We start from the raw sequence: 23,850 nt of genomic DNA, 5'->3' as shown, positions 1-23,850 counted from the left end.
GTTTCCCTAAATCACATAGTTATTGTTATTATATGTATTGATTTGATTATTATATGATGTTCTATTGATTTATAGGAAGCATGTAATAGATGAGTATTAGACGAGTGATCTTGTAACAGAAGTGCCTGATAGTGGTGGGATCGTCACGGGCACATTGCACGATGTCACAAGATAGTGTGTTGGCGATTGTGCCACAGTCTGTGACAGATAGGTCAAGACAATGGATGTTTGGTTCTATCGACGTGGATAGAATCGGAGTTTCTTCTATTACTGTTGGTCGATATAGGAATGCCAACGTCTGGAAACCGGGATCCCTAGACTAGGATTGAGTCTAGTCTGAGACGTGGAGTCACGAGTCGGATTGACATCATCATATTGATTTTATTTCCAGATTTTGATATATATATCTGATATATGTTGCATGCTTTGTATTGATTATATGATTGCATTTTCGTTGATTTATACTGGGATTATATTCTCACCGGAATTATCCGGCTGTTGTCGTGTCTGTATGTGTGCATGGCAACAGGTGGGGCTGGATCAGGGTCGAGGAGATGAGGAGAGATCGTGATAGAGTGGAGACTACGGACTTTATTGTAGATAGGGTTTGAACACTTGATATTTAGCTGTTGAACCTTAGTTTGTATTGAATGTATGTTGTACACGACTTATACCTTATTTATACTGATATGTATAATAGATGAATTCCATTACGTTCCGCATTTAATACTGTATTTTAAAAAAAAATTAGACCCTGGTTATTATAGTTGATTAATTTGTCCCAATAATGATTAAAAACATGATTAACGTCCGGGTCCCCACAGATCTGATCTTCTGATTCATCTTTCTAATTCATGCTTCAAACAAGTTTTTCTTTCGTATATATTCTGCCATAAAACTTATTCATTAAATCAATCATCACATAAATTAGATCAGTTCAATTAGTTGGAATAAATTTTTTTAATTACAAATGTATTAAATGTTAATGGAACGATGATGTAATCAACTCATGTGTTAAAGTGGAGCGTGTGATAATTAAATTTAAGATAATTATATAATTATTTTTAAACTTTAATTAATGTAAAAGTCAAGTCATGCAGGGAGCACACACATTGAATCCCATTTTTCACACCAAATCATGCATAATTGTGCTGAAAGCATATGGTAAGTAATAATATTACAATCATCCTTTCAAACGAAAATTCATTCAACATATTATATTCTTACATATTCATTACCATTTTATTTTGGAGTCATCCCTTCATCGAATTTACGCGTCTCGTGTTAACATGAGACGGCATGAGACGGCATATGCAATAAGAAGCTTAACAAAATGATTTGGATAAAAACGTTATGGGTAAAAATGAATTCCATTCTTTCTAATGTGCATGAAGCAACATAAAATTGTTTTTGAGCTGAACTACATATGTATATCTGAGGTAGCACAATCGGTGGACTTTTGTCCATCTACTCTACTGGTATTAGAAATTCAATAATCTCCTATAATATTTCTGTACATCCTCTGGCCTACTTTATATATTAGGTCGTAGTCCTAAGCTATTTGCGAACGGCTAAATGACTTCTGTACAGACTTTTTCGTCCTATAAATGAATAATGAGAGGCGAAAATCAAGAGCTCGGGGAGATCACGAACCTTTGCATGTAGATGATGAATCCTTTCCACTTTGTAGGAGCACATCATGATTGATTGATGCCAATTGTGATATATTCTGCAGAATTTTTTTTGTCATTCAACTGTGTATCAATCAATACAAGAGTACTCGTATAAAGAAAAACAAAACAATGAAAACAGCATCGTGGAAAGGCCTGCAGTACAGAAATGAAGTTTGATCCACATTTAATGGATGAAGCAGGATCATGGAATTGAACTTTATATTGAAACAGATCAATCAAGAATGTTGATGAAGGAGACTTGAGAAGCAAGAGGATGAAAAGACCAACCTTGAAAGAGAAATTGATCAATGAAAGATCAAGCGGAGAGCTGAACTCAGCTAGATCACCACATTCGTCCATGTTCTGATACAAAATGAAACAAAAAAATATTTAAGATGATGATCACCACTGCAAATATATTATGTGAGAATGACCTCTTGCATGTTAGCAAAATAGTGGTGTAAGAAGAGTCGTGAAAGATACAACTATAAACCATGATTTCTGAATGATATTGTGCTATTTTGGTCATGAATTTGCATACAAACAAAAGAATGTAAAACTCTAACTAAACCCTTGGATATGAATTTTAATTTCGAGCATTGAGTAACATAATTTACCTCGGGTCCAGAATTTGAGCGCAATTCAGAACTTTCAGAGGTTGAATCCAAAAAAATTTCATCATGTATTCCAGTTGAGTTATATCGCGAGACAAAATAACTGGTGTCATCGATGCTGTCAGGTTGTGGTACAAAAGCAGCCTACAGGAACATAAATGGATAATAAGTACACAGAATGATAAAAAAATGTTGGTCCCACGTGCGGAATTTGAGATAATAAAACCCGAAAATAAAGAATAAACTGGAGTGGAAAACCTCTAAAAATTATTAGGGTAAAAACCACGGGCAAGATGAAAAGAATTCCAGTATAATATTTTGTGGTGTACAACTCACTCACTGTGTTTCCAAAGAGAACGCACACTCTCTTAATACAGGAGAACAAACACCTCACAAATATTATAGAACTAAGCACTCAAATGCTATAGGATGAGAGAAAACTCGAAGAATGGATGATTTCAGAATGAAGGAGGAGCTCTATTTATAGAACCCCTTGACCGTGTGAATACGCGTTAAAAACGTGTATGAACATTCCTCTTCAAATTTGATTCAAATTTGCCAACGGTCTCTTTCATCCATTTAATACACGTTTTTCTTGACTGGCCCATTTTCTTTGAAAAAAAATCTTGCCGACATTTCTCACACTTGGAGATTTGATTGAGAATCAAACACATCTCCACACATCTTTTTAATCTTGTCATTCCCTGCTGCTTATGTTTTTGCTAGACCACTTGAGGATCTACGCCTCTCAAACTTATCAGTGTTCACTGGCTTGGTCAGAAAATCAGTTTTCTTTCGTATGGATCTTCTGTATATCCACATTTTCTTCCTCTACTACTTCCCGCACAAAGTGAAATTGAACTCCAATGTGTTTCGTCCTGGAATGAAAGGCTGGATTTCTTGCGATATGCAAGGCACTCTGACTATCACAAAACAAAGGAACAGTCTCTTGTTTGTGTCTGATCTCCTCCAATAACCTTTTAATCCATATTGCCTCCTTGCAAGCTTGAGTAGCTGTCATGTATTCTGCCTCCGTTGTAGATAACGCCACAACTGTCCACAGTTTTGAAACCTAGCTTACAGCTCCCCCTGCAAGTGTAAACACATAACCAGTAGTAGATTTCCTCTTATCAGTATCACCTGCATAATCTGAATCAACATAGCCCTTGAGTGTAAAATCTGATCCTCCATAACATAATGCAGCATTCGAGGCACTCTTAATGTATCGAAGGATCCTCTTAACAGTGCTCCAATGCTCTCGTCCAGGATTCGCCATATACCGACTAAGTGCTCCCACTGCTTGAGCAATGTCCGGTCTTGTACAGATCATGGTGAACATCAAACTTCCCACTACATGATGCATATGGTACTCGAGACATCTCCATCCTCTCTGCTTCACTGCTAGGACACATATCGGAGGATAACTTGAAGTTAACAGGAAGAGGGGTCGAAATTGGCTTACTATCTTGCATGTTGAAACGTTGCAAGACTTTCTTCAAATAATTTTTCTGCGAAAGCCAAATCTTTATGTTACTTCAGTCTCGGTGAACTTGCATCCCTAGAATCTTGTTTGCTAGTCCCAAGTCCTTCATATCAAATTCCCTAGCTAACTGTGCCTTCAATCCTTGGACCTGATCTTTGTTGGGGCCTGCTACCAACATGTCGTCCACATACAACAGCAAAATGATATAATCATCACCAGATCTCTTGAAATACGTACAAGGGTCTGCACTCAATCTGTTGTATCCAAGGCTCCTGATATAGGAATCAAATCTCTTGTACCAACACCTCGGCGCCTGTTTGAGACCGTACAGAGATTTGTTCAACCTGCAAACCAAGTTCTCTTTGCCTTTTTCCGCAAAACCTTCTGGCTAGAGCATATAGATTTCTTCTTCAAGATCTACATGAAAAAATGCCGTTTTCACATCCAGTTGTTCTAGATGTAGGTCAAACACCGCACACAATGCCAACACTACTCTGACTGTTGTAAGTCGAACCACAGGAGAAAATATCTCATTGAAGTCGATGCCTTCTTTCTGAGCATACCCTTTTACCACCAATCTAGCACGATACCTCTCCACTTGGTTATTGCCATCACGCTTGATCTTATAGACCCATCTGTTTCCAATGGCTTTCCTCCCTCGTGGTAGTGTAACAAGATCCCAAGTTTTATTCTTGTCCAATGCCTCCAATTCTTCTTGCATTGCTATCATCCACAAGGATACATCCGAGCTTTGACTAGCCTCGTGGAAACTCGATGACTCACCATCCTCTGATAATAGACAATATGCAATGTTGTTTTCAGTGACATAATCTGAAAGCCAAACTGGTGGTCTTCTGTCTCGAGTTGACTGCCTCACATTGGAAACCTCAGACTCAACATGTTCTTGTTCTTCGTGCTCTGGTACTGCTTCACAAGAAACTTGACCTTCATCCGTCTTATTTTCCACCTGAAAAATAGTAGTTTCTGAATTCGATCTGTCTTTGTCTTCCTTTACTTTATCTTCCTCGAAGATAACATCGCTGCTGATGACAAGCTTGTGAACAGTAGGATCCCACAAGCGAAACCCCTTTACTCCATCAGCATAACCCAAGAAGATACATTTTCTGGATTTCGAATCCAACTTCGATCTTTCTTGCTCATTGTACAGAACGTACACAGGACTTCCAAATGTACGTAAATGAGAATAATCTGTCGGCTTCCCAATCCACATCTCCATCGAAGTCTTCAGATCAATCGCCATTGAAGGAGAACGATTGATAATATAACAAGCGGTTTTGACCGCTTCTGCCCAAAATGACTTTTCTAAACCTGCAGTCCTCAACATAGCTCTTGTTCTGTCCAACAAGGTCCTGTTCATCCGCTCCGCCATTCCATTCTGTTGAGGTGTGTAAGCCGTCGTGAACTGTCTTTTGATGCCCTCATGTTGACAATATGCATCAAATTCGTCACTTGTATATTCTCATCCATTGTCAGTCCTCAAACACTTGATTTTCTTTTCTGAATCAAGTTCAACCCGCGCTTTGAAATCTTTGAAGATCTGGAAAGCATCTGATTTCTTCTTGATTGGATATACCCAACATCTCCTAGAGAAATCGTTAATGAACGAGACAAAGTATCTCGCTCCTCCTAGGGATACAACCGGTGCTTGCCAAACATCCGAATGAATCAGCTCCAATATGCTTTTGCTCCTGGCAGTAGAAGTGCCAAACTTTAATCTGTGTTGTTTACTGGTAACACAATGCTCACAAAAGGTTAGTGACACTTTTGTAAGTCCCGGCAGCAGCTTCCGTTCTGAGAGAATTTTCAACCCTCATTCTGACATATGCCCGAGCTTTCTATGTCATATCACCGTTAATTCTTCTCTCAAACCAATTGATGCAACAGCTAGTGCCTCTTTGTGTGTTTCTCCCAAAAGTACATACAGATTTGCAGCAACTTTTTCCGCCTTCATAACCACAAGCGCACCCTTCACAATCTTCATGATCCCGTTCTCGATACGAGTTTTGCACCCGATATGATCCAATTGCCCCAAGGACAAAAGATTTTTCGTCAGTCCTTTCACATGTCGTACCTCCTGTATGGTGCGAATGGTTCCATCAAACATTTTAATTTTGATAGTACCGACCCCAGCTATTTCCAAGGCATGATCATTTCCCATGAATACAGATCCTCCTGAGATTGGTTCATAATGATCAAACCATTCTCTCCGAGACGTCATGTGCAACGTCGCTCCTGAATCCATAATCCATATGTCACAAAATTTGTGCCTGTCTTCTGCAACAGTTGATGCTTCGCTGAATAATATTTCACCACCGCCTGAAGTACTGGCCACATTTCCTTGAGAATTTTTCTCGATACTCGTACACTATTTCTTGAAGTGCCCTTTACCGCCACATTTAAAGCAGTAAATATTTTTCTTCTTACTTCTCGACTTTGATCTACCTCGTCTTTGACTCCCACTAGAGTCACGGTCCATAAATCTTCCTCTTATCATCGGCAAAGCCTCTGCCTGCTTCGAAGTTACCAACATGTCTTCCTTATTCTTGCGCCGGCTTTCTTCTCCGAGAACCGCAGTTAAGACATCGTCGAATTTTAGAAAGCCCATAAGAATATTGTTGGTAATGTTGATGATAAGTTGATCATATGAATCTGGTAGACTTTGAATTAGAAGCTCCGCACGTTCATTTTCCCCTATTTTATGCCCCATGGAAGTGCGTTGGGCAAATAGAGTATTTAGTGTATTGATATGGTCGGTAATTGATGAGGATTCCGTCATCCGAAGAGTATAAATCCTTCTCTTTAGGAAAATCATGTTGTGTAGCTTCGTACATCTTTGTCAGAGTATCCCAGATAACTTTAGCTGTTTTTATCTCAGAGATACTTGACAAAACTTCGTTAGCTATAGCCAAGTGTAAATTGGCAACAGCATTATCATTCATCTCGTTCCACTTTCCATCGTCCATAATTTCCATCGGTCTATCTCCAATAGCCGCCAAGCAATTTTCCTTTCTTAAAACTGCTTGTATCTTTATTTTCCACAGCATAAAATTGCTTCCATTGAACTTTGCTATCTCGTACCTTCCCGCCATTATGTCTACAACAATTTTAGTAGACTGGACAAAATAATACCGCCTTAAATAAAAAATCTCAAAAAATCTTTTCTGATGTGGAAGATCCGTCTAGGCTGCAACCACAGAGCATACTCGGAATTTTAAGAAATTTTAAACCAAGGCTCTGATACCACTTGTTGGTCCCACATGCGGAATTTGAGATAATAAAACCCGAAAATAAAGAATAAACTGGACACCGAGATTTACGTGGAAAACCTCTAAAAATTATTAGGGTAAAAACCACGGGCACGATGAAAAAAATTCCACTATAATATTTTGTGGTGTACAACTCACTCACTGTGTTTCCAAAGAGAACACACACTCTCTTAATACAGGAGAACAAACACCTCACAAATATTATAGAACTAAGCACTCAAATGCTATAGGATGAGAGAAAACTCGAAGAAGGGATGATTTCAGAATGAAGGGGGAGCTCTATTTATAGAGCCCCTTGACCGTGTGAATACGCGTTAAAAACGCGTATAAACATTCTTCTTCAAATTTTATTCTAATTTGCAAACTGTCCCTTTCATCCATTTAATACACGTTTTTCTTGACTGACCCATTTTCTTTGAAAAAAAATCTTGCCGACAAAAAAAATATGCTAATTTTGACAAAAACAGCAACCCAATTGCCCATATGACAAGAAGACTGATCCAGAAACTATTTGAAATTCTTGAAGGGGAACGTCAATGGCTCTTCTTCGAGGAGTAAACAGCATTTGCAAGAAAATTTTTTGAACTGAGCGCCGTTCAAATGCAAAGAGTAAACAAGCATTGTAATCTAGAAAGCTCCTTTGCTTTCGAATATATAATTTTAAATGCAAATCTTGAAAACCAGGATTGCTCTACGAGAAATTGGCTTCCTACGACCGCTGAGAACAGGACTTTGGATGTAAAATGGACAGCATTGCATAAAATGAACGCAGTGTAAAAAACATTATCACAATCCAAGATATGTGAGCTGGTGTTCCACCTTTTGTAAAGCAAGATTATCCCAGTCCACTCCTGCGAAAAAGGGATGCGCTTTCACCTGAGAGGGAAATGGGGAAACAAAGGTGACAGTGTAAGAACGTATCTTCCAAATTATTGCAAGTGTTTTATCATTTTGCATATTATGATGATCAGAAAACAATATTATGGTTCAATTTATGATACCACTGATGCTCCTTTTGCTCCTAGACGTAGATTTGGATCGTGAAGAAGAAGCCTGTCAGAAATATGTGTACAAAATCAACAATGAACACAAAAAGACGGAAAATAAGTGCACAGAGACAAAGTGGCAAAGTAGAAATATGTGTACAAAATCGGCAATGAACCACTTCAGTAAGGGGTTCCATATTCACTAAGTATTGTGGAGTTAATCTAAAGTTTCCCATTAAGTTTATTATTTTATTCTATCAAAGAATATTGATACATTTTTGCTCTTTTTAAAATAAAAACAAGGATCAAATTCCTGCTACGATCACAGTCCAAGTCATCGGCATTTGAACTAGAAGCTGCTATTATAGGAGTGCTAAGAAACTAGAATGACAGCGCTAACTCTCCAAATCTCAATATACATGTAAATGGCGTTCATCCTAATCATATTTACAAACCTGTCAATCAGATCTTGGGCCTCAAAAGACATATCTGTTGGAACAGATGGCCAGGGGATTTTTCTGTTGAGAATGTTGTCAAAAATAATCTGTCAAAGCATGAAAATGACCAAATGTAAGGAGAATGAAACAAACATTCATACCGAAAACAATTAGGCAATATACACAGAAAGATGAACAAAACAGTGCCGTCACAGAGAGAAAATTAATCGAACACAAATTAAATTCAGAAGCAATCCATAATAAAAAAAGAAGTAACTGGACCATTACGAGTCCAAGTATAGGAATTGATCCGTTGTGGAGGCAATGAATTTCCAGACTAGATTTGAGTAGTCATCGGTCTTATTAGAAATAGATTGGATGCTGAATGCTCTGTTTGTCCAATTTAAAAAGATACATAGAGGACCCTAAAATTGAAGTCCTGATATCACAGGATAACAGCGGATGTTATACAACCAGACTGTGTTTACATATTCAAGGAAGATATTAAAAATGAAAACTAGAATAACTACTGCTAGCTCTTCAATTTTTTCACGCAGTACAAGACAGATCATGTTTATACTATTTGGTCATCTATAGACCACTGCTAAAATGGAAAGCATATAGACTGCAGCAATTGGTAAAGGTAAATGCAATTTACAAATTTAAGATCCAATTATCAAAACCTCTGGATGATCAGCAGTGAAAGGTGGAATTCCAGTAATAAATTCAAAGAGGATAATCCCCACAGACCACCAATCTGAGGCATAACCTGCAGGTGCATCCAAAAGGTAACATCAGCAAGCAAACACATATTTTCCTTCACTCAGCATGTTAGTGTCAAAAAGCTGAAGATGTGCTAAAGAAACAGAGGACTGTCGGCACAAAAGAATATATTTTCCTTACCATGTTCTGTGCCTAGAAGAATTTCAGGTGCCAAATAGTCCGGGGTGCCTACAGCTGATTGATGACTATCCTCTGAATCAGTATTGAGCCGACCGTGCATTTCTGGGCCTTCAAATGTCTTGATCTCTGGTCCAGATAAATCAGTGGTGCAATTCATGAGGCCAATTTTTGATAGTCCGAAATCTGTTAGCTGATCAAATGGTTCAGGATTTAGTGAAATGATCATGAAAAACATAAAATGGAATAGGTAGGCATTTAACACACATTCTATTGACATCTTCACCATTGAGATTCTGTCGTTATATTTTTAGTATGTTAGTCCTATGAGATGAGGAATAAGAATGATAAAATTGAGGAGAGCCCAGGTTGAGAGTTTATAAGAGGTCATAACTTATAATCGGCACATAAAATCGTACAATCACAAAGTCGTCATAAAAATTTTATGTCTTTGTTTCACAACCATCATTCTCTAGTCTCTGCATCAATGAAGTCTTTGGAGCAGATATTGTACAGTAGTCCATGGAAACAAGGAGGTGACTGCATCACCATTGTTCTTCCTTGTACACCAGTCCATGGAAACAAGGAGGTGACTGCATCACCATTGTCCTTCATGACTCAGGTAGGAATAACAATAAATGAATTAACTGTTGATTATCGCAACAGAGTTTAATTCTTTGTTACAAAGTAAGTTTTCCGCAGGAGAGATATTAAATTGTGAGGCATATTCCCAAGTCCTATTGTCCTAACCAATATATCATATACTGTTGTACTCATACATCAACAGATGTTCCAAAAAAGTGCTATGATTTTAGTCTCTCAATTGTCAACAATACCTTGATGTGTCCATCATGTGCAATTAAAATGTTATCTGGTTTCAGATCTCGATGCACTATTCCAAGAGAATGAAGGTATTCCAGAGCAAGAACCTGAAACATACCACAAGTATATTCACAAGCTGTCAATAGGATCCACATGAGAATTTAGATAAAACTCATAAAACATCTGCAAAGCAGTACCAGTTCCGCAATATAGGTACGAGCTACCACTTCTTCAAGACAGCCAACTTTCCTCAGCAAAGAGTATAAATCTCCACCATTGAGATACTCCATGACAAGATAGAGGTGGTCTGTACTTGTAAATGAGTAAAAAAATCGAACCTGCAGCATCAAATAACATAATTCTGACAGGTTCACACATTTTCTTGCTAGACAAAAGATAAAACTGCAAGTCGATTGTTACGAGTCAAATAATATATGCTAGATATGTGATTATCGAAATTACAGGTAGATCTTTGACAAGATTTAATGGTGATTCTTAGTTTAGAAAAGATTTCCTTCCACATTCACTCCACTGTTTTTCACCACTATCAAAAGGTAATGGTTGTAATCTAATCTAAGAGATCAGTCAGAGGCTGGATTCTCTAGATATTAACGTGGATATAAGACTTTATGATCAAACGGAGTAAAACTCATATTGTACTGCATTCTCTATTCACTAGATCTCTACTACTCTGGTATCAAAGCGGGAATCCCAACCTACAGGTTTTTTGTTTGTATTGTCTAAATATCTATGACTTCCAAAAAAAACAAAAAACCCCACCAGGTTGCTGTTCACGTCGTCACATGTATGGTAACCACACCAAAAAAAACTAATCTTGGATACTGTTCACGTGAACAGCCATCACATGGTGTTAAGAAGAAAAAAAAAACATGATTCTACCTCCTATCTGTCCTTGCTGCATGTAGAACAGCCAATGATTTTAGATTCTACCTGTTACGGACCTGTTATCAGTGTGCCGCCCAAATTCAAACAACCCAAGAGTCATAAACCTTAGAATGATGGCAATAAATAAATATGTGAGGGAGCAGAGTAAATTTTTTTATTCTGTTAATTTCTTTGCTCGAGTGTTTTCTAGCTTGTGCTAGGGACTAGCATTGGCTAGGGTACTGAGATTATCTCTGGGATATTTTTCACTGTAATTCTCCTTTATCATTATATATATCGTGGTTGCAACACAATCAATCTGATCTACCCTTTGTGAGCCCAATAGAGATCGTGGGCTACTACTCAATTTAAATCCCTACTTGTCTGCTCTCCATTTTCTCTTAATTTTTATATAACATCATGCAAGCTTCAATTCAAATTTCCATGTTCAAGTTGAGGGGGAGTAATATAAATCATAGATATTATGCAGAATCAGATCTCATATTATTAAGGTTATAATGTATATTAATATGACTTAAATGTGATATAGGTTAGTGAAGATTTTCCACCGTGTTTATACAAATGCATTTGCACCTATATATAAAGAGAAACTAAGAGAAATTAAGAAAATTTTAGCCTTTTGAGCTGTGTGTTATGGATGTAGATCTTTACTGCTGAATCACGAAAATCTTGTGTTATGTTGCATTTTATCGTCACAATATTTCTATTACCCTGAAATTCAACTTGATGTTTGGACTTGGGATTACCAAGGATAAATTATAGTCGATAACATACTTGTAGACACTAAAAGTAAAATGCATTTGGTAAATATAACAAAATTTTCATTTCACTATAAGCTGATTTAGATAAAAACTTAATCAAAATGAAGCATTACCACAAAGGGGTTCCGCACTGTAATCAATATATTACGCTCAGCCAGTATGCGCTCAATATCATTTTTTCGTAGGATGTCCAATTTCTTGAGCACCTGCATTAGCAACAGATAAAATGATCATTAAACAAATACTCAACTGGAAATTTAGTACAAAGAAGAGAAAAACTGGAGTATCTATAAAATCGAAATGTTTAGCAGTTGTCTAACATGGGTAAGTGAAAAGTCACTGTCACTAGGTAATTTATAAGTAACATGTTGCTCGTTGTGGTTGCAATGTATAGGCAAACAGGAAATGTGAGCTTAAACATTTACTAGATAATACCAAATCATAATTTGCAATTGATTAAACCCCTTTTCCAAAAGAACCGTACAGAGACTGGTTACAGTTGCCAGTGATAAAATTTAGAAAGACGAGAGGACAAAGAGCAACGGGCTTTTGAATGAACAAAGACACGGTGTTTTGAAGTTTCTCTCAGCTACAATGCAGGCTCAAAGGTACACCTATTTAGCTTTTAGGCTGGTTGCCATACTTCATACAAGCATTACACAAGTATTTCACAAATACAGTCGGGCAACCCATAAATTATAATGACAAGGTATAATCTCCCCCAATTTGCTGCTTAATGGTGTGAGCATGGATTTACTGAGTTATCATCTGCAGCATTAGAAGGTTATCATCTGAACCATATACCTTGATAGCAAATAGATCTCCAGTAGTTCGCTTTCGAGCCAGAAATACTTTGCCATAAGCTCCTCTGCTGATAGGTTTGATAATATCAAAATCATCTATACTAATACGTTCTTTATGCGTCCTATGTGAAGGAGTAGATGTTGTACTACTCTGAGATGTACTATCAAACAATGATCTGGAGCTTTCTGGATGTGGTACATCATTAGCATCGTCCACTAGGTTGCAAGCAAGAATGTATTTCTCCCTGCATATCAAGGAAACAAATGCTGGTTACTGCAGCACACATTAATGTTAATCCTGCAGTCTCAGTTATCCAGTCAAACATACTACCTCAGAAGGCTTTCAATTCGGCTACCAAATGTATCCACCAAAAGAGCCTTATGCTTAGAATGTAGCAAAATGTCCTGTAGGTCTTGCGTACAATCAAGTAAAAACTCATGGGATCCTTCTTCTGAAAGATCAGTCTCAGCCACACACCGGGCAATATCAGCCAGGTCAATTATCTGAAAACAAAACGATGAAGTATAATTGTATAAGCATTCCAGGATAAACTGTTATTTAGATGAAATTCATACATAAATTGTATCTCCAATGTATGTCACATTTCATTCATTAAAAGGAAAATGATCTGGTATTAAAATAAAAGACATCCCTTAAAAAATTCAGATATCTAGAATGAATTATGAAAACCAATTAATTATGATTCAGGAGAGCGAGAAAATTAAGGACGTGTAAATAAGAAACATGTAAAATATATCTTCCTAATAAAGCACAATAAAAACAATCAAAGGAAAATATTGTTATCATTTCTTTTGTATACAAACATCTAGCCGTACAACCAGTTCCGCAATATTGCCTTATAGAGGATTGATGCCCCTGAAAGAATCAAATGACCACACAAATTAAACTAGGTGTAGATTACGATAAATCTGATGGAAATTTAAGTTTATATCAATAAGTTGTATTGATGTGATAGGATATGATAATCTTGTAAATTTGGTAAGGTAATATTTTCTAATATTTGTTTCCCCTTAATAGTTGGGATTTGATATATCCATTGTATAAATTTATGTATTATTTTAAATGAAATACACAAGTTTTTTCTCTCAATATTTTTCTCATGGTATCAGAGCACTAGGGTTTCAATACATCCTACACTAAAATGTCTTAAACTTCATGCGTCTCTTCTGAAGAAACCATGCCAGAAAAAACTCTTGGGCATGTCACTACTTTTCCGGTAGTGACATTTCTTCAATCCAGATCACTACCCACAAATTAAATGGGCGTAATTAACTTCAGTGGGCTCAATCGGTAAAAATCGTTATTCGTGGGCGTGGGAAACTTGGTTACGTTACAGGGGAATTAAAGTCACCAACGCAATCTGACCCAACACATAAGAATTGGTTGGCTGAAAATTCCATCGTTCTTGCTTGGCTAATCAACTCGATGGAGCCTGAAATCAGTCGGCGATATCTATGGTTTCACACAGCCAAGGAAGTGTGGGACGCTGCTCGCTGGATGTACTCCGACCTTGGAAATGCATCCTAAATCTATGAGCTCCGATCAAAATTGAAGGATATGAAGCTAACGGAAAAATCTGTAACGAAATATTTTTCAGACCTCCAAGATATTTGGCAAGAACTAGACCTGTTTCGTGATGATTCCTCGTCTTGTGCAGACTGCAGCATCAAAATCAGGAGTAAACTTGAGAAAGAACGGGTCTTTGATTTTCTAGCTGGGCTTAATCGCAATCTTGATGATGTTCGTGGTCGGGTAGTTGCAAGAGACCCATTTCCATCTCCCGACGATGCCTATGCGGAAGTTCGACGTGAAGAGATGCAAAGAAAAGTCATGTTTTCTAATGATTAACCAATCCTACCATCTGCTCCTGACGTGTCTGCATTAGCCACACAAAAAGCTGCATTTCCTGGCCAACATTTCCACAAAAGGCCTTGGTGTGATCATTGTAAAGTTCAGGCCATACCAAAGACAAGTGCTGGGCGATTTATGGCAAACCAGCCAATTGGCAGCCCAAGAAAAAGAATGAACAGCATGGTTATCAAGCCCTATCTGTTAAAGAACAACCTGGAAACTCAGAAAATTCTGCTCCTTACACCACTGAACAGATTGCACAGATTGAAGAATATTGTCAACTCATCCGCCAGGCCTCACTTAATCCACCACAAAACAAAATTGTTGGTTCTTGTTCTATGACTCAATCTGATAATCTTTTCTCGGCCCTCCGCTCTTATTCCATTGGTTCTTGGATTGTTGATTCCGGGTCCTCTGACCAAATGACTAGCGATTTTAATTTATTTTGCACTTATAAAACCTGTTATGCCCATACTTCTGTGAAATCGCTAATGGTTCAATGACTCCAGTTGCTGTTTTTGGTAGTATACGTTTATCTAAGGATGTCATCCTAAAGTCAGTTTTCCATGTTCCTACCCTAACTTGCAATCTGATCTCAGTGAGTAAATTCACACTTGACAATAATTGTATTGCTAAATTTGTTCCTTTGTCATGTCAATTTCAGGACCTACTATCGGGGAAGACGATTGGCAGTGCTAAGATTCACAGTGACCTTTACTACCTAGAGATTCCTCAAGATTGTCTTCCAACTTGAGTGTCTTGCTTCTCTCTCTGATTCTAGTATTAGGACAATAATGTTATGGCATCATAGACTTTGCCATCCTTGTTTCTCATATCTCAAAAAATTGTTTCCATCTTTATTCAATAATAAAAGTCTTGATTTGCTTCAGTGTGATATTTGTCATTTAGCTAAGCACACTCGTAATTTTTTTCCTCCAAAAACATATACACCAACCGCTTCATTTTCTCTTATTCATAGTGATCTTTGGGGTCCTTCACCAAGTGCTACGTCAAATGGCAAAAAATGGTTCCTCACATTCATTGATGACCATAATCGACTCACGTGGGTGTATCTTATCAATAATAAATCTGACACAAGCAAAATTTTCAAAGATTTCCACATAATGATTCAAACTCAATTTCATACCCATATTCAAACTCTTAGAACCGACAATGGTAAAGAATATTTCAATACCATTCTAGGTGATTATCCGTTGGATAACGGGATTCTTCATCAAAGCTCTTGTGTTGATACTCCTCAACAAAATGGCGTATCCGAAAGAAAGAATCGTCATTTGTTGGAAGTCGCACGTGACCTAATGTTCACCATGAATATTCCTAAGTATCTTTGGGGGACGTCATTCTCACTGCAGCTTATCTCATCAATCGCTTACCAAGCCGCACTCTTGACTTTGAAACACCTTTATTCCTTCTTCTTAGAAAATATCCACATGTGTCTACTTCAAACAATCTTCCCTTAAAAACCTTTGGTTGTACGGCCTTCGTTCATGTCCACAATCACAACAGAAGTAAACTTGATCCTCGATCCATGAAGACTGTGTTCATTGGTTATTCTTCCACTAAAAAAGGTTATAAATGCTACTGCCCACACACAAAGAAGACCTACGTCTCTCGTGATGTCTCCTTCCTTGAAAACACTCCTTACTTTCATCCACCTTCGCTTCAAGGGCGGAACCTAGATACAGAATCTTGGTGGGATACTCCATCTCTTCCCATATGTGATCCACTCCATGAGATTCCTCGAACACGAGACACAAACTCTCCTCAAAATTCTCACACAGATTCTCAGGCACATATTCCAATACAGGAAACAGAGGAAGAATCAACACTGTCACAGGATTTAAAAGTCTACTCAAGACGGAACAAACCTCAGGCAACTAAAGACATTGTGAATCCTAAAAACAGTCAAGAGGATGAACCAGTAGTGGATCCTCAGTCAAATACTACCCTTGATCTTGATCTACCTATAGTAGTCAGAAAAGGTAAGAGATCTTGTACCCAACATCCTATCTCAAATTTTGTATTTTACTCAAATTTATCTTCATCATTGCGTGCCTTTACCTCAAGATTGTCTAGTAGAATAATTACCGGGTCTGTTCAAGAGGCACTTGTTATGCCTGAATGGAGAAATGTCGTCCTTGAGGAAATGAAGGCCTTGAAAATGAATAATACTTGGAATCTGGTCGAATTACCACAAGGAAAAACTACGGTAGGATGCAAATGGGTATTTATTGTTAAATATAGGGCAGATGGCTCGATTGAAAGATACAAGGCCCGACTTGTGGCTAGAGGCTTCACTCAAACATATGGCATTGATTATACTGAAACGTTTGCTCATGTTGCCAAAATCAATACTATTCGAATTCTGTTATCCTTGGCAGGAAATCTTGACCGGCCATTGCACCAATTGGATATAAAAAATGCATTTTTGAACGGTGATCTTGAAGAGGAAGTTTACATGAGTCAACCTCCGGGATTTGAAGAAAGATTGGGGAGTTTTACAAAGTTAACAAATCTCTTTATGGGTTGAAGCAGTCACCTCGTGCCTGGTTTCAAAGATTCTCTCAAGTAATCAAAAAGTAAGATATGTTCAAGGACAAGCAGATCATACACTCTTTTTTAAACATCCTGAGAAAGGAAAAAGCATCATTCTCATAGTGTATGTTGATGACATCATTGTCAGTTGTCACTGGAGATAACAATGATGAAATGGAGATGATTAAGTTGATGATGGCAAAACAATTTGAAGTCAAAGATCTTGGAACAGTGAAGTATTTTTTAGGTATGGAAATCGCTAGAAGCAAGAAAGGAATCTTTGTCTCTCAAAGAAAATACACATAGATCTCCTGAAGGAAACAGGTATGGATGTAAACCAAGTCATACACCTATTGATCCAGGGAACAAAGGAAAAATGTTTGAGGGTGGATAAAGAGAGTTATCAACTCATTTATCTCTCACATACTCGCCCTGATATTGCCTTTGCAGTGAGCTTAGTAAGCCAATACATGCATTCACCTTGCCAAGGTCATCTTAATGCAGTATACAGAATTTTGAGATAACTTAAACAAAACAAACTCCAGGAAGAGGATTATTTCTTGAGAAAACTAATGATATAAGGGTTACTGCATTCACTGATTCTGATTGGGATGGATCCATCACTGATAGAAAGTCAACTTCGGGTTATTGTACATTTGTCTAGGGAAATCTAGTGACATGGCGCAGCAAGAAACAGTCAGTTGTTGGTGCCGAAGCTGAGTATAGAGCTATGGCCCATGGAGTATGTGAACTCATTTGGATTAAAAGAATAATGAAAGAACTAAAGATAGAGTTTGAAGGTCCTATGAGGTTATTCTGTGACAATAAATCAACTATCAGCATCGTTCACAATCATGTTCATCATGATAGAACTAAACATGTTGAAGTTGATCGGCATTTCATTAAAGAAAAACTCGAGGAAGGAATTCTAAGTGTTGAATATATTCCCACTTTTCATCAGCTAGCTGATCTACTTACAAAAGGACTTTCAGAACAGACTCATGAACTTCTCGTTGGCAAGTTTGGTCTCATCAACACCTATAGCCAAGCTTGAGGAGGAGTGTAGATTACGATAAATCTGATGGGAATTTAAATTGATATCAATAAGTTGTATTGATGTGATAGGATATGATAATCTTGTAAATTTGGTAGGGTAATATTTTCTAATATTTGTTTCCCCTTAATAGTTGGATTTGATATATCCATTGTAACTATAAATTTATGTATTATTTTCAATGAAATACATGAGTTTTTTCTCTCAATATTTTTCTCACTAGGCATAAGACTTTAATTCACAAGAATGGTAGCATAAATCCTTTTGGCGAGAAAAGACCGAGTAGATAGATCTCATCTGATCTAGAACAGCTGTACTTTTATAAGGAACATTAAGATTTGATACTTTTGTTGGTTACAGCCTGATTCCCCATTATTTGATAAAATTCTTGAGGAGGTAGTGGGATGAAAGCCCTTCTATATAAGTATTATGTTGTGCATTTTATCCATATTTTCCTAAATTAAAGACCTAACAGCATGTGCCCAAGCGCTGAAAGAATGAATCGACATAAATGATTTTCCAGAGTTCAAACTACAATGATGTATGTGCTCCAGCTTTGGCTTATCCTGTAGCAAACATTAAAAATAAGCTGTAAGATTATTTCTAGTGATATCAATGTCTATCGTAGAGCGATTTGTGTCCTGTTCTCTGTGTGTGCTAGTGATATCAATGTCTATCGTAGAGCGATTTGTGTCCTGTTCTCTGTGTGTGCTAAACCTAGCCAAAATCCTGTGGTGTTCATAGGTGAATTATAATTTAATAGGGAAAAATATGTTAATTCTTTCAAATTCTACACCCGCTATAACATAATATATTCTCAAAACTTCAGCATAAATTGTTCATCATTTAGGCATCTACTCTTTATCTGCATTCTTTAAACAGCAAAAGATTGGCTGAGGAAGACAAACCTGTTGCAAGTCGTCTTGTTCGGACAAGTTATTTTGATCTATCCAAAAAATTTCAAAATTACTTGCCCTAGGACTGTTTGTGGATGACGCTGATGTCATGCTTCCATTTGAGGATGGAGGGCCACATTGGTTTACAAATTTTCCCAAGTGGCTCTTCAAGTTCACTGAGTTTGCTACATGAGAATCTTCAATGCAGGCAGTATCCATCTCATGCAGATCCTCCAGCATTCCATCCATACCTTTACTTCGCCACTCACTGCACTTTGGTGAATTACTTTCTGATGTTGCCGGAAATTTTGCAGCCTGCAACCTCAAAATATCTGGATTTACATGAGTTTCATGATTGCTAGAATTGCACAGTTCTAACAAGTGTTCTAGTAACTCAGCAAGCTTAAAGAGACGGTCATCAACATCTAAACGTTTTGAAACACATTTATCAGCATAAGCGCATACATAGGAATGAGGCTCCAAATGAATAGAAGGAACTAGCTCTTCACATATTCGGCATATCACTAGATTAGAATCCTCTAACAAGTTCTCGTGCTCCCGGTTTATTTGACACCCACCATCCACGCCATGGAATTTGTTAACTGAAAGAAGATCAGGCTGCAAATTTGAAGGAGGTGTATTTTTACCAACGTGCATGTAATTCGTTCCTAAATGAGGTTCCTCCTCATGAAGAGGCAACTGAGAGCTGCCATCAATTGCCCAAGAAGGAACGCCAGTTTGAGCTTTTCCCCGTAACTTATGCTTAGCATCACCCTTCAACTTCAAAACATTGCCAGCATCAGAATCTTCAAATCCTCTATTTGCAACCCAACTCTTGTCAACAGACGGGATCCTTTCTAAACATTCCATGACTTTGTCGAGTGATCTCTCATGGACCGAACCATCATCTGTATCAAAATGCAACAACCTTGTGCACCGAGTCAATATAAAAAGGATGCGTGTGAATAGTACTTTTAGTGGTTCTGCTTCACATTTCAGTCTCTTTTCAGTCAAATCTTGGACAATCGCTTCACATTTAGTACGAAAGTCTATCGAACTCATATCAACACATTGTTGAGCAAGACCAGAAAGTTCCTCTGCCATTTTATATTCACCCAGTGTTACAAAATCAGATTTTTGCAGAATATCATGCATTTCTCGCAAAAAAAATCCCAACTCAATGTCCACAACATGTTTTGCAGTATCAAATCTTGAGTGAAGTGATCCCAAGAGCTCCTAAATGTCATGCAAAAGGACAATAAATATCGTTGAAATTATAAACACAAAAAAGTATCACACTGACAACAGTATAGACAGTCGATAGTATCCAGAAGTCAAAGTAGTTATTTTACCGAAAATACCGTATAGGCTCAATTTGACAAGAAGGAAATAACTTTGGCTATCCTAATAAGCACAAAACAATAGATCAGAACAAAAAACATTGAAACTAATGTTATAAGTACCTTCAAATCATTGAAACTATGAGCCCTTGGATTCACGGAGTGAATGCTGCCCATCAGACCCAATTCATGTGAAAAACTTTTTAAACCTTTAGGTACTCTTTCTGTTGATGTGTTTCCAAGTGAAAACTCTTTTTTAGAAGAATTCTTCTGCCCCTTGTGAAATTTTTTTCTGGTCATTTCTTTGTCGGGCATGTTGCAAGCTGATGTGGACTGTCAGATTTGTTGCATGTATGAGCAATTCAGTGCCAACTAGAAAGGAAAAAAACAAAAAACTTCTTCTTGCAAACCCATATCATTCTCCTAATGCCTCACCTTGCTCCTTGTAAAATCACCCAAAGTTTGGTCAGGATCCTTAAACAAGGACGCAGTGAACCACCGAGCTATCTTCCTTCCTTTCCGGAATCCTGGCCCCAAAGTAATTTCAGGTAAATTGTTTGTCTATTGAAGAATTCAGTAAGAAGATTGGATTAGCTCTAGTGCATGCATACAGACATTCGCATGAATTCACGTGAGTGTGCGTGTGTGTGAGAGAGTGAGAGAGTGAGAGAGAGAGAGAGAGAGAGACTTCGGAGAACTATGAGGTATGCAGTCTATTCTCCTCATTTAAACATAATTTCAATGCCTACATTTTTAAGATCTCAATAATTGTAAATGTGATTTTTGTAGCTTGATTACATTCATATCCAATATCTGATTAGGTATAATCTCATTAAATGAGAATCGCACAAGGCAGATTGCCTGAATTTGTACACAGCTTTAGTTTAAGACAATTATCTCACCTCAACTTTTATCTCTGCTTTTATGGTGAATGAGGGCAAATTGTCCTAGTCATGTGTGTTTAAAAAACACTTGCTTACTTCACTTTTTACTATGGGCACCCACTTTACAAACCCCTTATATATCATCAGAATCCTAAAAGTTTTATTCATTTTCGACTCATAACTGATTAACTCCCGGTGTCCTAGCACCATATTTGAAAAAGTGTATCTCACTTCTATACTGACAAGTCAAAACAGCACCACTGTCTTGTGTAATATGAACTTAAAAATCAAAGACTGCAAAAATTCATCGCTTAAAATAAATCAAATGAGGTCAGCAACAGCAATAATCCCAATAACAAAACTGTCCCATAAAGAGCAATTTGTGTCATTATATTTCTAATGGAACAACCCACTACCTCAAATCTAACTTTTTGATTGCTACAGCCATGAGTCCTTGGACCTCATTATCACTTACCAAACAGGATTATAAAATAATAGTAACAGCACGAATCAAATTTCTCAATGATCATTGATTCAACAATACATTGAATGTGGATAAAGTTTTAGTTAATTACACAAAGAATACCAAATAGAGTCTGGTCTTCCGCTCAAAAAATTCAATCTTCAAACGCAAATCCCGTCTTAAGGCAAACATAGTAAAAAAACAATTTAAAAACATGAGAAAAAGATCGCTAAACTTACAAAAACGGAATAAAAATTAAAATCACGTTCCACACATGCGAAAAATAAAAAATAAATAAATAAAAATAAAAATCCGAACCTTCTTTAGGATGAAAGAATTTCACGAGCCCTTTATCGACAACCTTAGGTCTCTGCTTCCTAAACGTCCTAGAAATCGAAGCTCCAGCGGATGGAGACTCACTGTACTGATCCGAATCCTCAGCTCCCGAACTCACCCTTTCGCGAGACACGATCCTCCGAGTCCTGATTCTGTTCAATCCGGTGGGAATCCCGACTTCCGGCAAGTACTCCGCCGCACCGTTCCGGTTCTGGACCGCCATTTTTTACCCCGTCAAACCGAACTGCTCAGTACAAAGCTTCCGGAATTGGGAATCTGTGAGGTGTTGGAGAAGAATTTGTGAGCTGCCAAGTGGTGAAAAATCTCAACTGAAAAACGGATTTTCCGGTGGAGAGGAGTTTGAAATGAATCAACGAGTGCACAGAATTTGATTTCGTTTATATCTTTTTCTTCAAATTTGTGGTGAAATTGAGGAAGAAAGAGAAAGTGAACGGGGTCGGTTTGAATATTTCTCCAGCACTGAAAGCTTGATTTCATTACTTATCAAGTAATTAAATATCATTATTAATATTATCGATTTATGATCTTCCAATTATTATACGATTTAAAATATTTAAATTATATAATTTTATTAATTAAAATATTTTGAAAAATCGAAAAACGATCGATCTTATAATCAAATTTAATATCATTTATTTGATTTTTATGAAAAAATAAATTGAATGTGAACGATAATTATCTATTTTGTAGAATAATTAAAACGATATTTTTTTGATTGATGTATCGTTTTAAATATATGAGTTCTATAATTACTGTTATTTATGGTTTTTTATCAAAATAAAATAATAGTATTCGACCTATAACAAATAACTGTGTTTGAATTATTGTATGGTTTAGAATATTTGAATTATATAATCACCGTGAACTACATTTTTTGGAAAATAATAAGTGTTTTATTATACGATCGACGTCAGAGTCAAGATCATATATTTGATTATCCTGAATTTCAAAGTTGTGCGATCATTAAGATGTATGTAGTAGAGAAACGATAATTTCCAAACTGATAGAGCGATCGTTTCGATCATATAACTTATATTAATTTTTAAAAATTTAAGGATAGTTTTTCCACATTATTGTTAGAAATTACTTTAAAATAACATTTGATTAGGTTTTTTTTAGTTGTTCACAAGATTCATTTTGATTTTTTTAATGATTTTTGTGAAGATAAGTTTCGAGCTCAAGACATCTCTATATATTGAGACATGACACCTCAACTGAGCCAAAGGCTAGTGGCTATTTCGATTCATTTTAATGTGTGTGAATTATCATTTGTTGTAGCAATGATATTTTGGGTGTCGTGAAATTGACATACGAATGAGAATGGATTTGGTTCGGGTATAATTCTATGTCTCTATCATCATTTTCATTTATTGTATTCACCTCATCGTCATCGTCATCATTACCATCATCTTCATTTTCATCCTCATCCCCGTCGGTATTCAACTTTTATCAACATCATCGTACTCATTGGAAACCTATATATCTATATCCTACCGAAATATCTTATTACAACATACAATTATATTTTCTTTCAAATTTGAATTATTTTGATAGAAATATGCTTATTTTTCAAATTTTTAAGAAAACAATAAGAAAAAGATTGAAGATTAAAAAAAGTAGCAAATTAAATATCATATAAGAAATAACAAAATATTACAAATAATTTATTTCAATGTCATTATCCAATAAAAAAATAACATTAGTTTTATGCTAATAATTTTATTCGTTCCATCCAACTACCATCATTCAACAAAA

At 36.8% G+C, this 23,850-nt stretch overlaps 1 protein-coding gene across 1 annotated transcript; it reads right to left on the bottom strand.

Annotated features, from left to right (window-relative positions):
- Positions 1 to 1,139: 1,139 nt before the first annotated feature.
- Positions 1,140 to 22,566, bottom strand: LOC142521309 (putative serine/threonine protein kinase IRE4). Its single transcript, XM_075624529.1, has 17 exons — positions 22,057 to 22,566; positions 20,827 to 20,918; positions 20,515 to 20,724; positions 19,064 to 20,287; positions 13,004 to 13,176; positions 12,674 to 12,917; positions 11,983 to 12,075; positions 10,400 to 10,540; positions 10,217 to 10,309; positions 9,384 to 9,573; positions 9,164 to 9,249; positions 8,499 to 8,587; positions 8,059 to 8,110; positions 7,877 to 7,933; positions 2,291 to 2,431; positions 1,962 to 2,036; positions 1,140 to 1,729 (listed from the first exon to the last, which is right to left on the bottom strand). Exons 1-17 carry the CDS (start codon positions 22,295 to 22,297, stop codon positions 1,646 to 1,648), a joined length of 3,285 nt encoding a protein of 1,094 aa, XP_075480644.1. The 5' UTR covers positions 22,298 to 22,566; the 3' UTR covers positions 1,140 to 1,645.
- Positions 22,567 to 23,850: the final 1,284 nt, after the last annotated feature.

This window comes from Primulina tabacum, chromosome 12 (assembly GCF_025594145.1).
Source record: "Primulina tabacum isolate GXHZ01 chromosome 12, ASM2559414v2, whole genome shotgun sequence".
Lineage (NCBI taxonomy): Eukaryota > Viridiplantae > Streptophyta > Magnoliopsida > Lamiales > Gesneriaceae > Primulina > Primulina tabacum.
This window is presented reverse-complemented; position numbering and strand designations above follow the sequence as displayed.

Coding starts and splice junctions, on each gene's coding strand:
- LOC142521309 (XM_075624529.1), bottom strand. CDS start 22,297: ATGGCGGTCCAGAACCGGAACGGTGCGGCGGAGTACTTGCCGGAAGTC. Junction 2,432..7,876: donor ATAATCTTGCTTTACAAAAG/GTGGAACACCAG, acceptor ATGTTCCTGTAG/GCTGCTTTTGTACCACAACC. Junction 1,730..1,961: donor TGATCAATTTCTCTTTCAAG/GTTGGTCTTTTC, acceptor AAAATTCTGCAG/AATATATCACAATTGGCATC.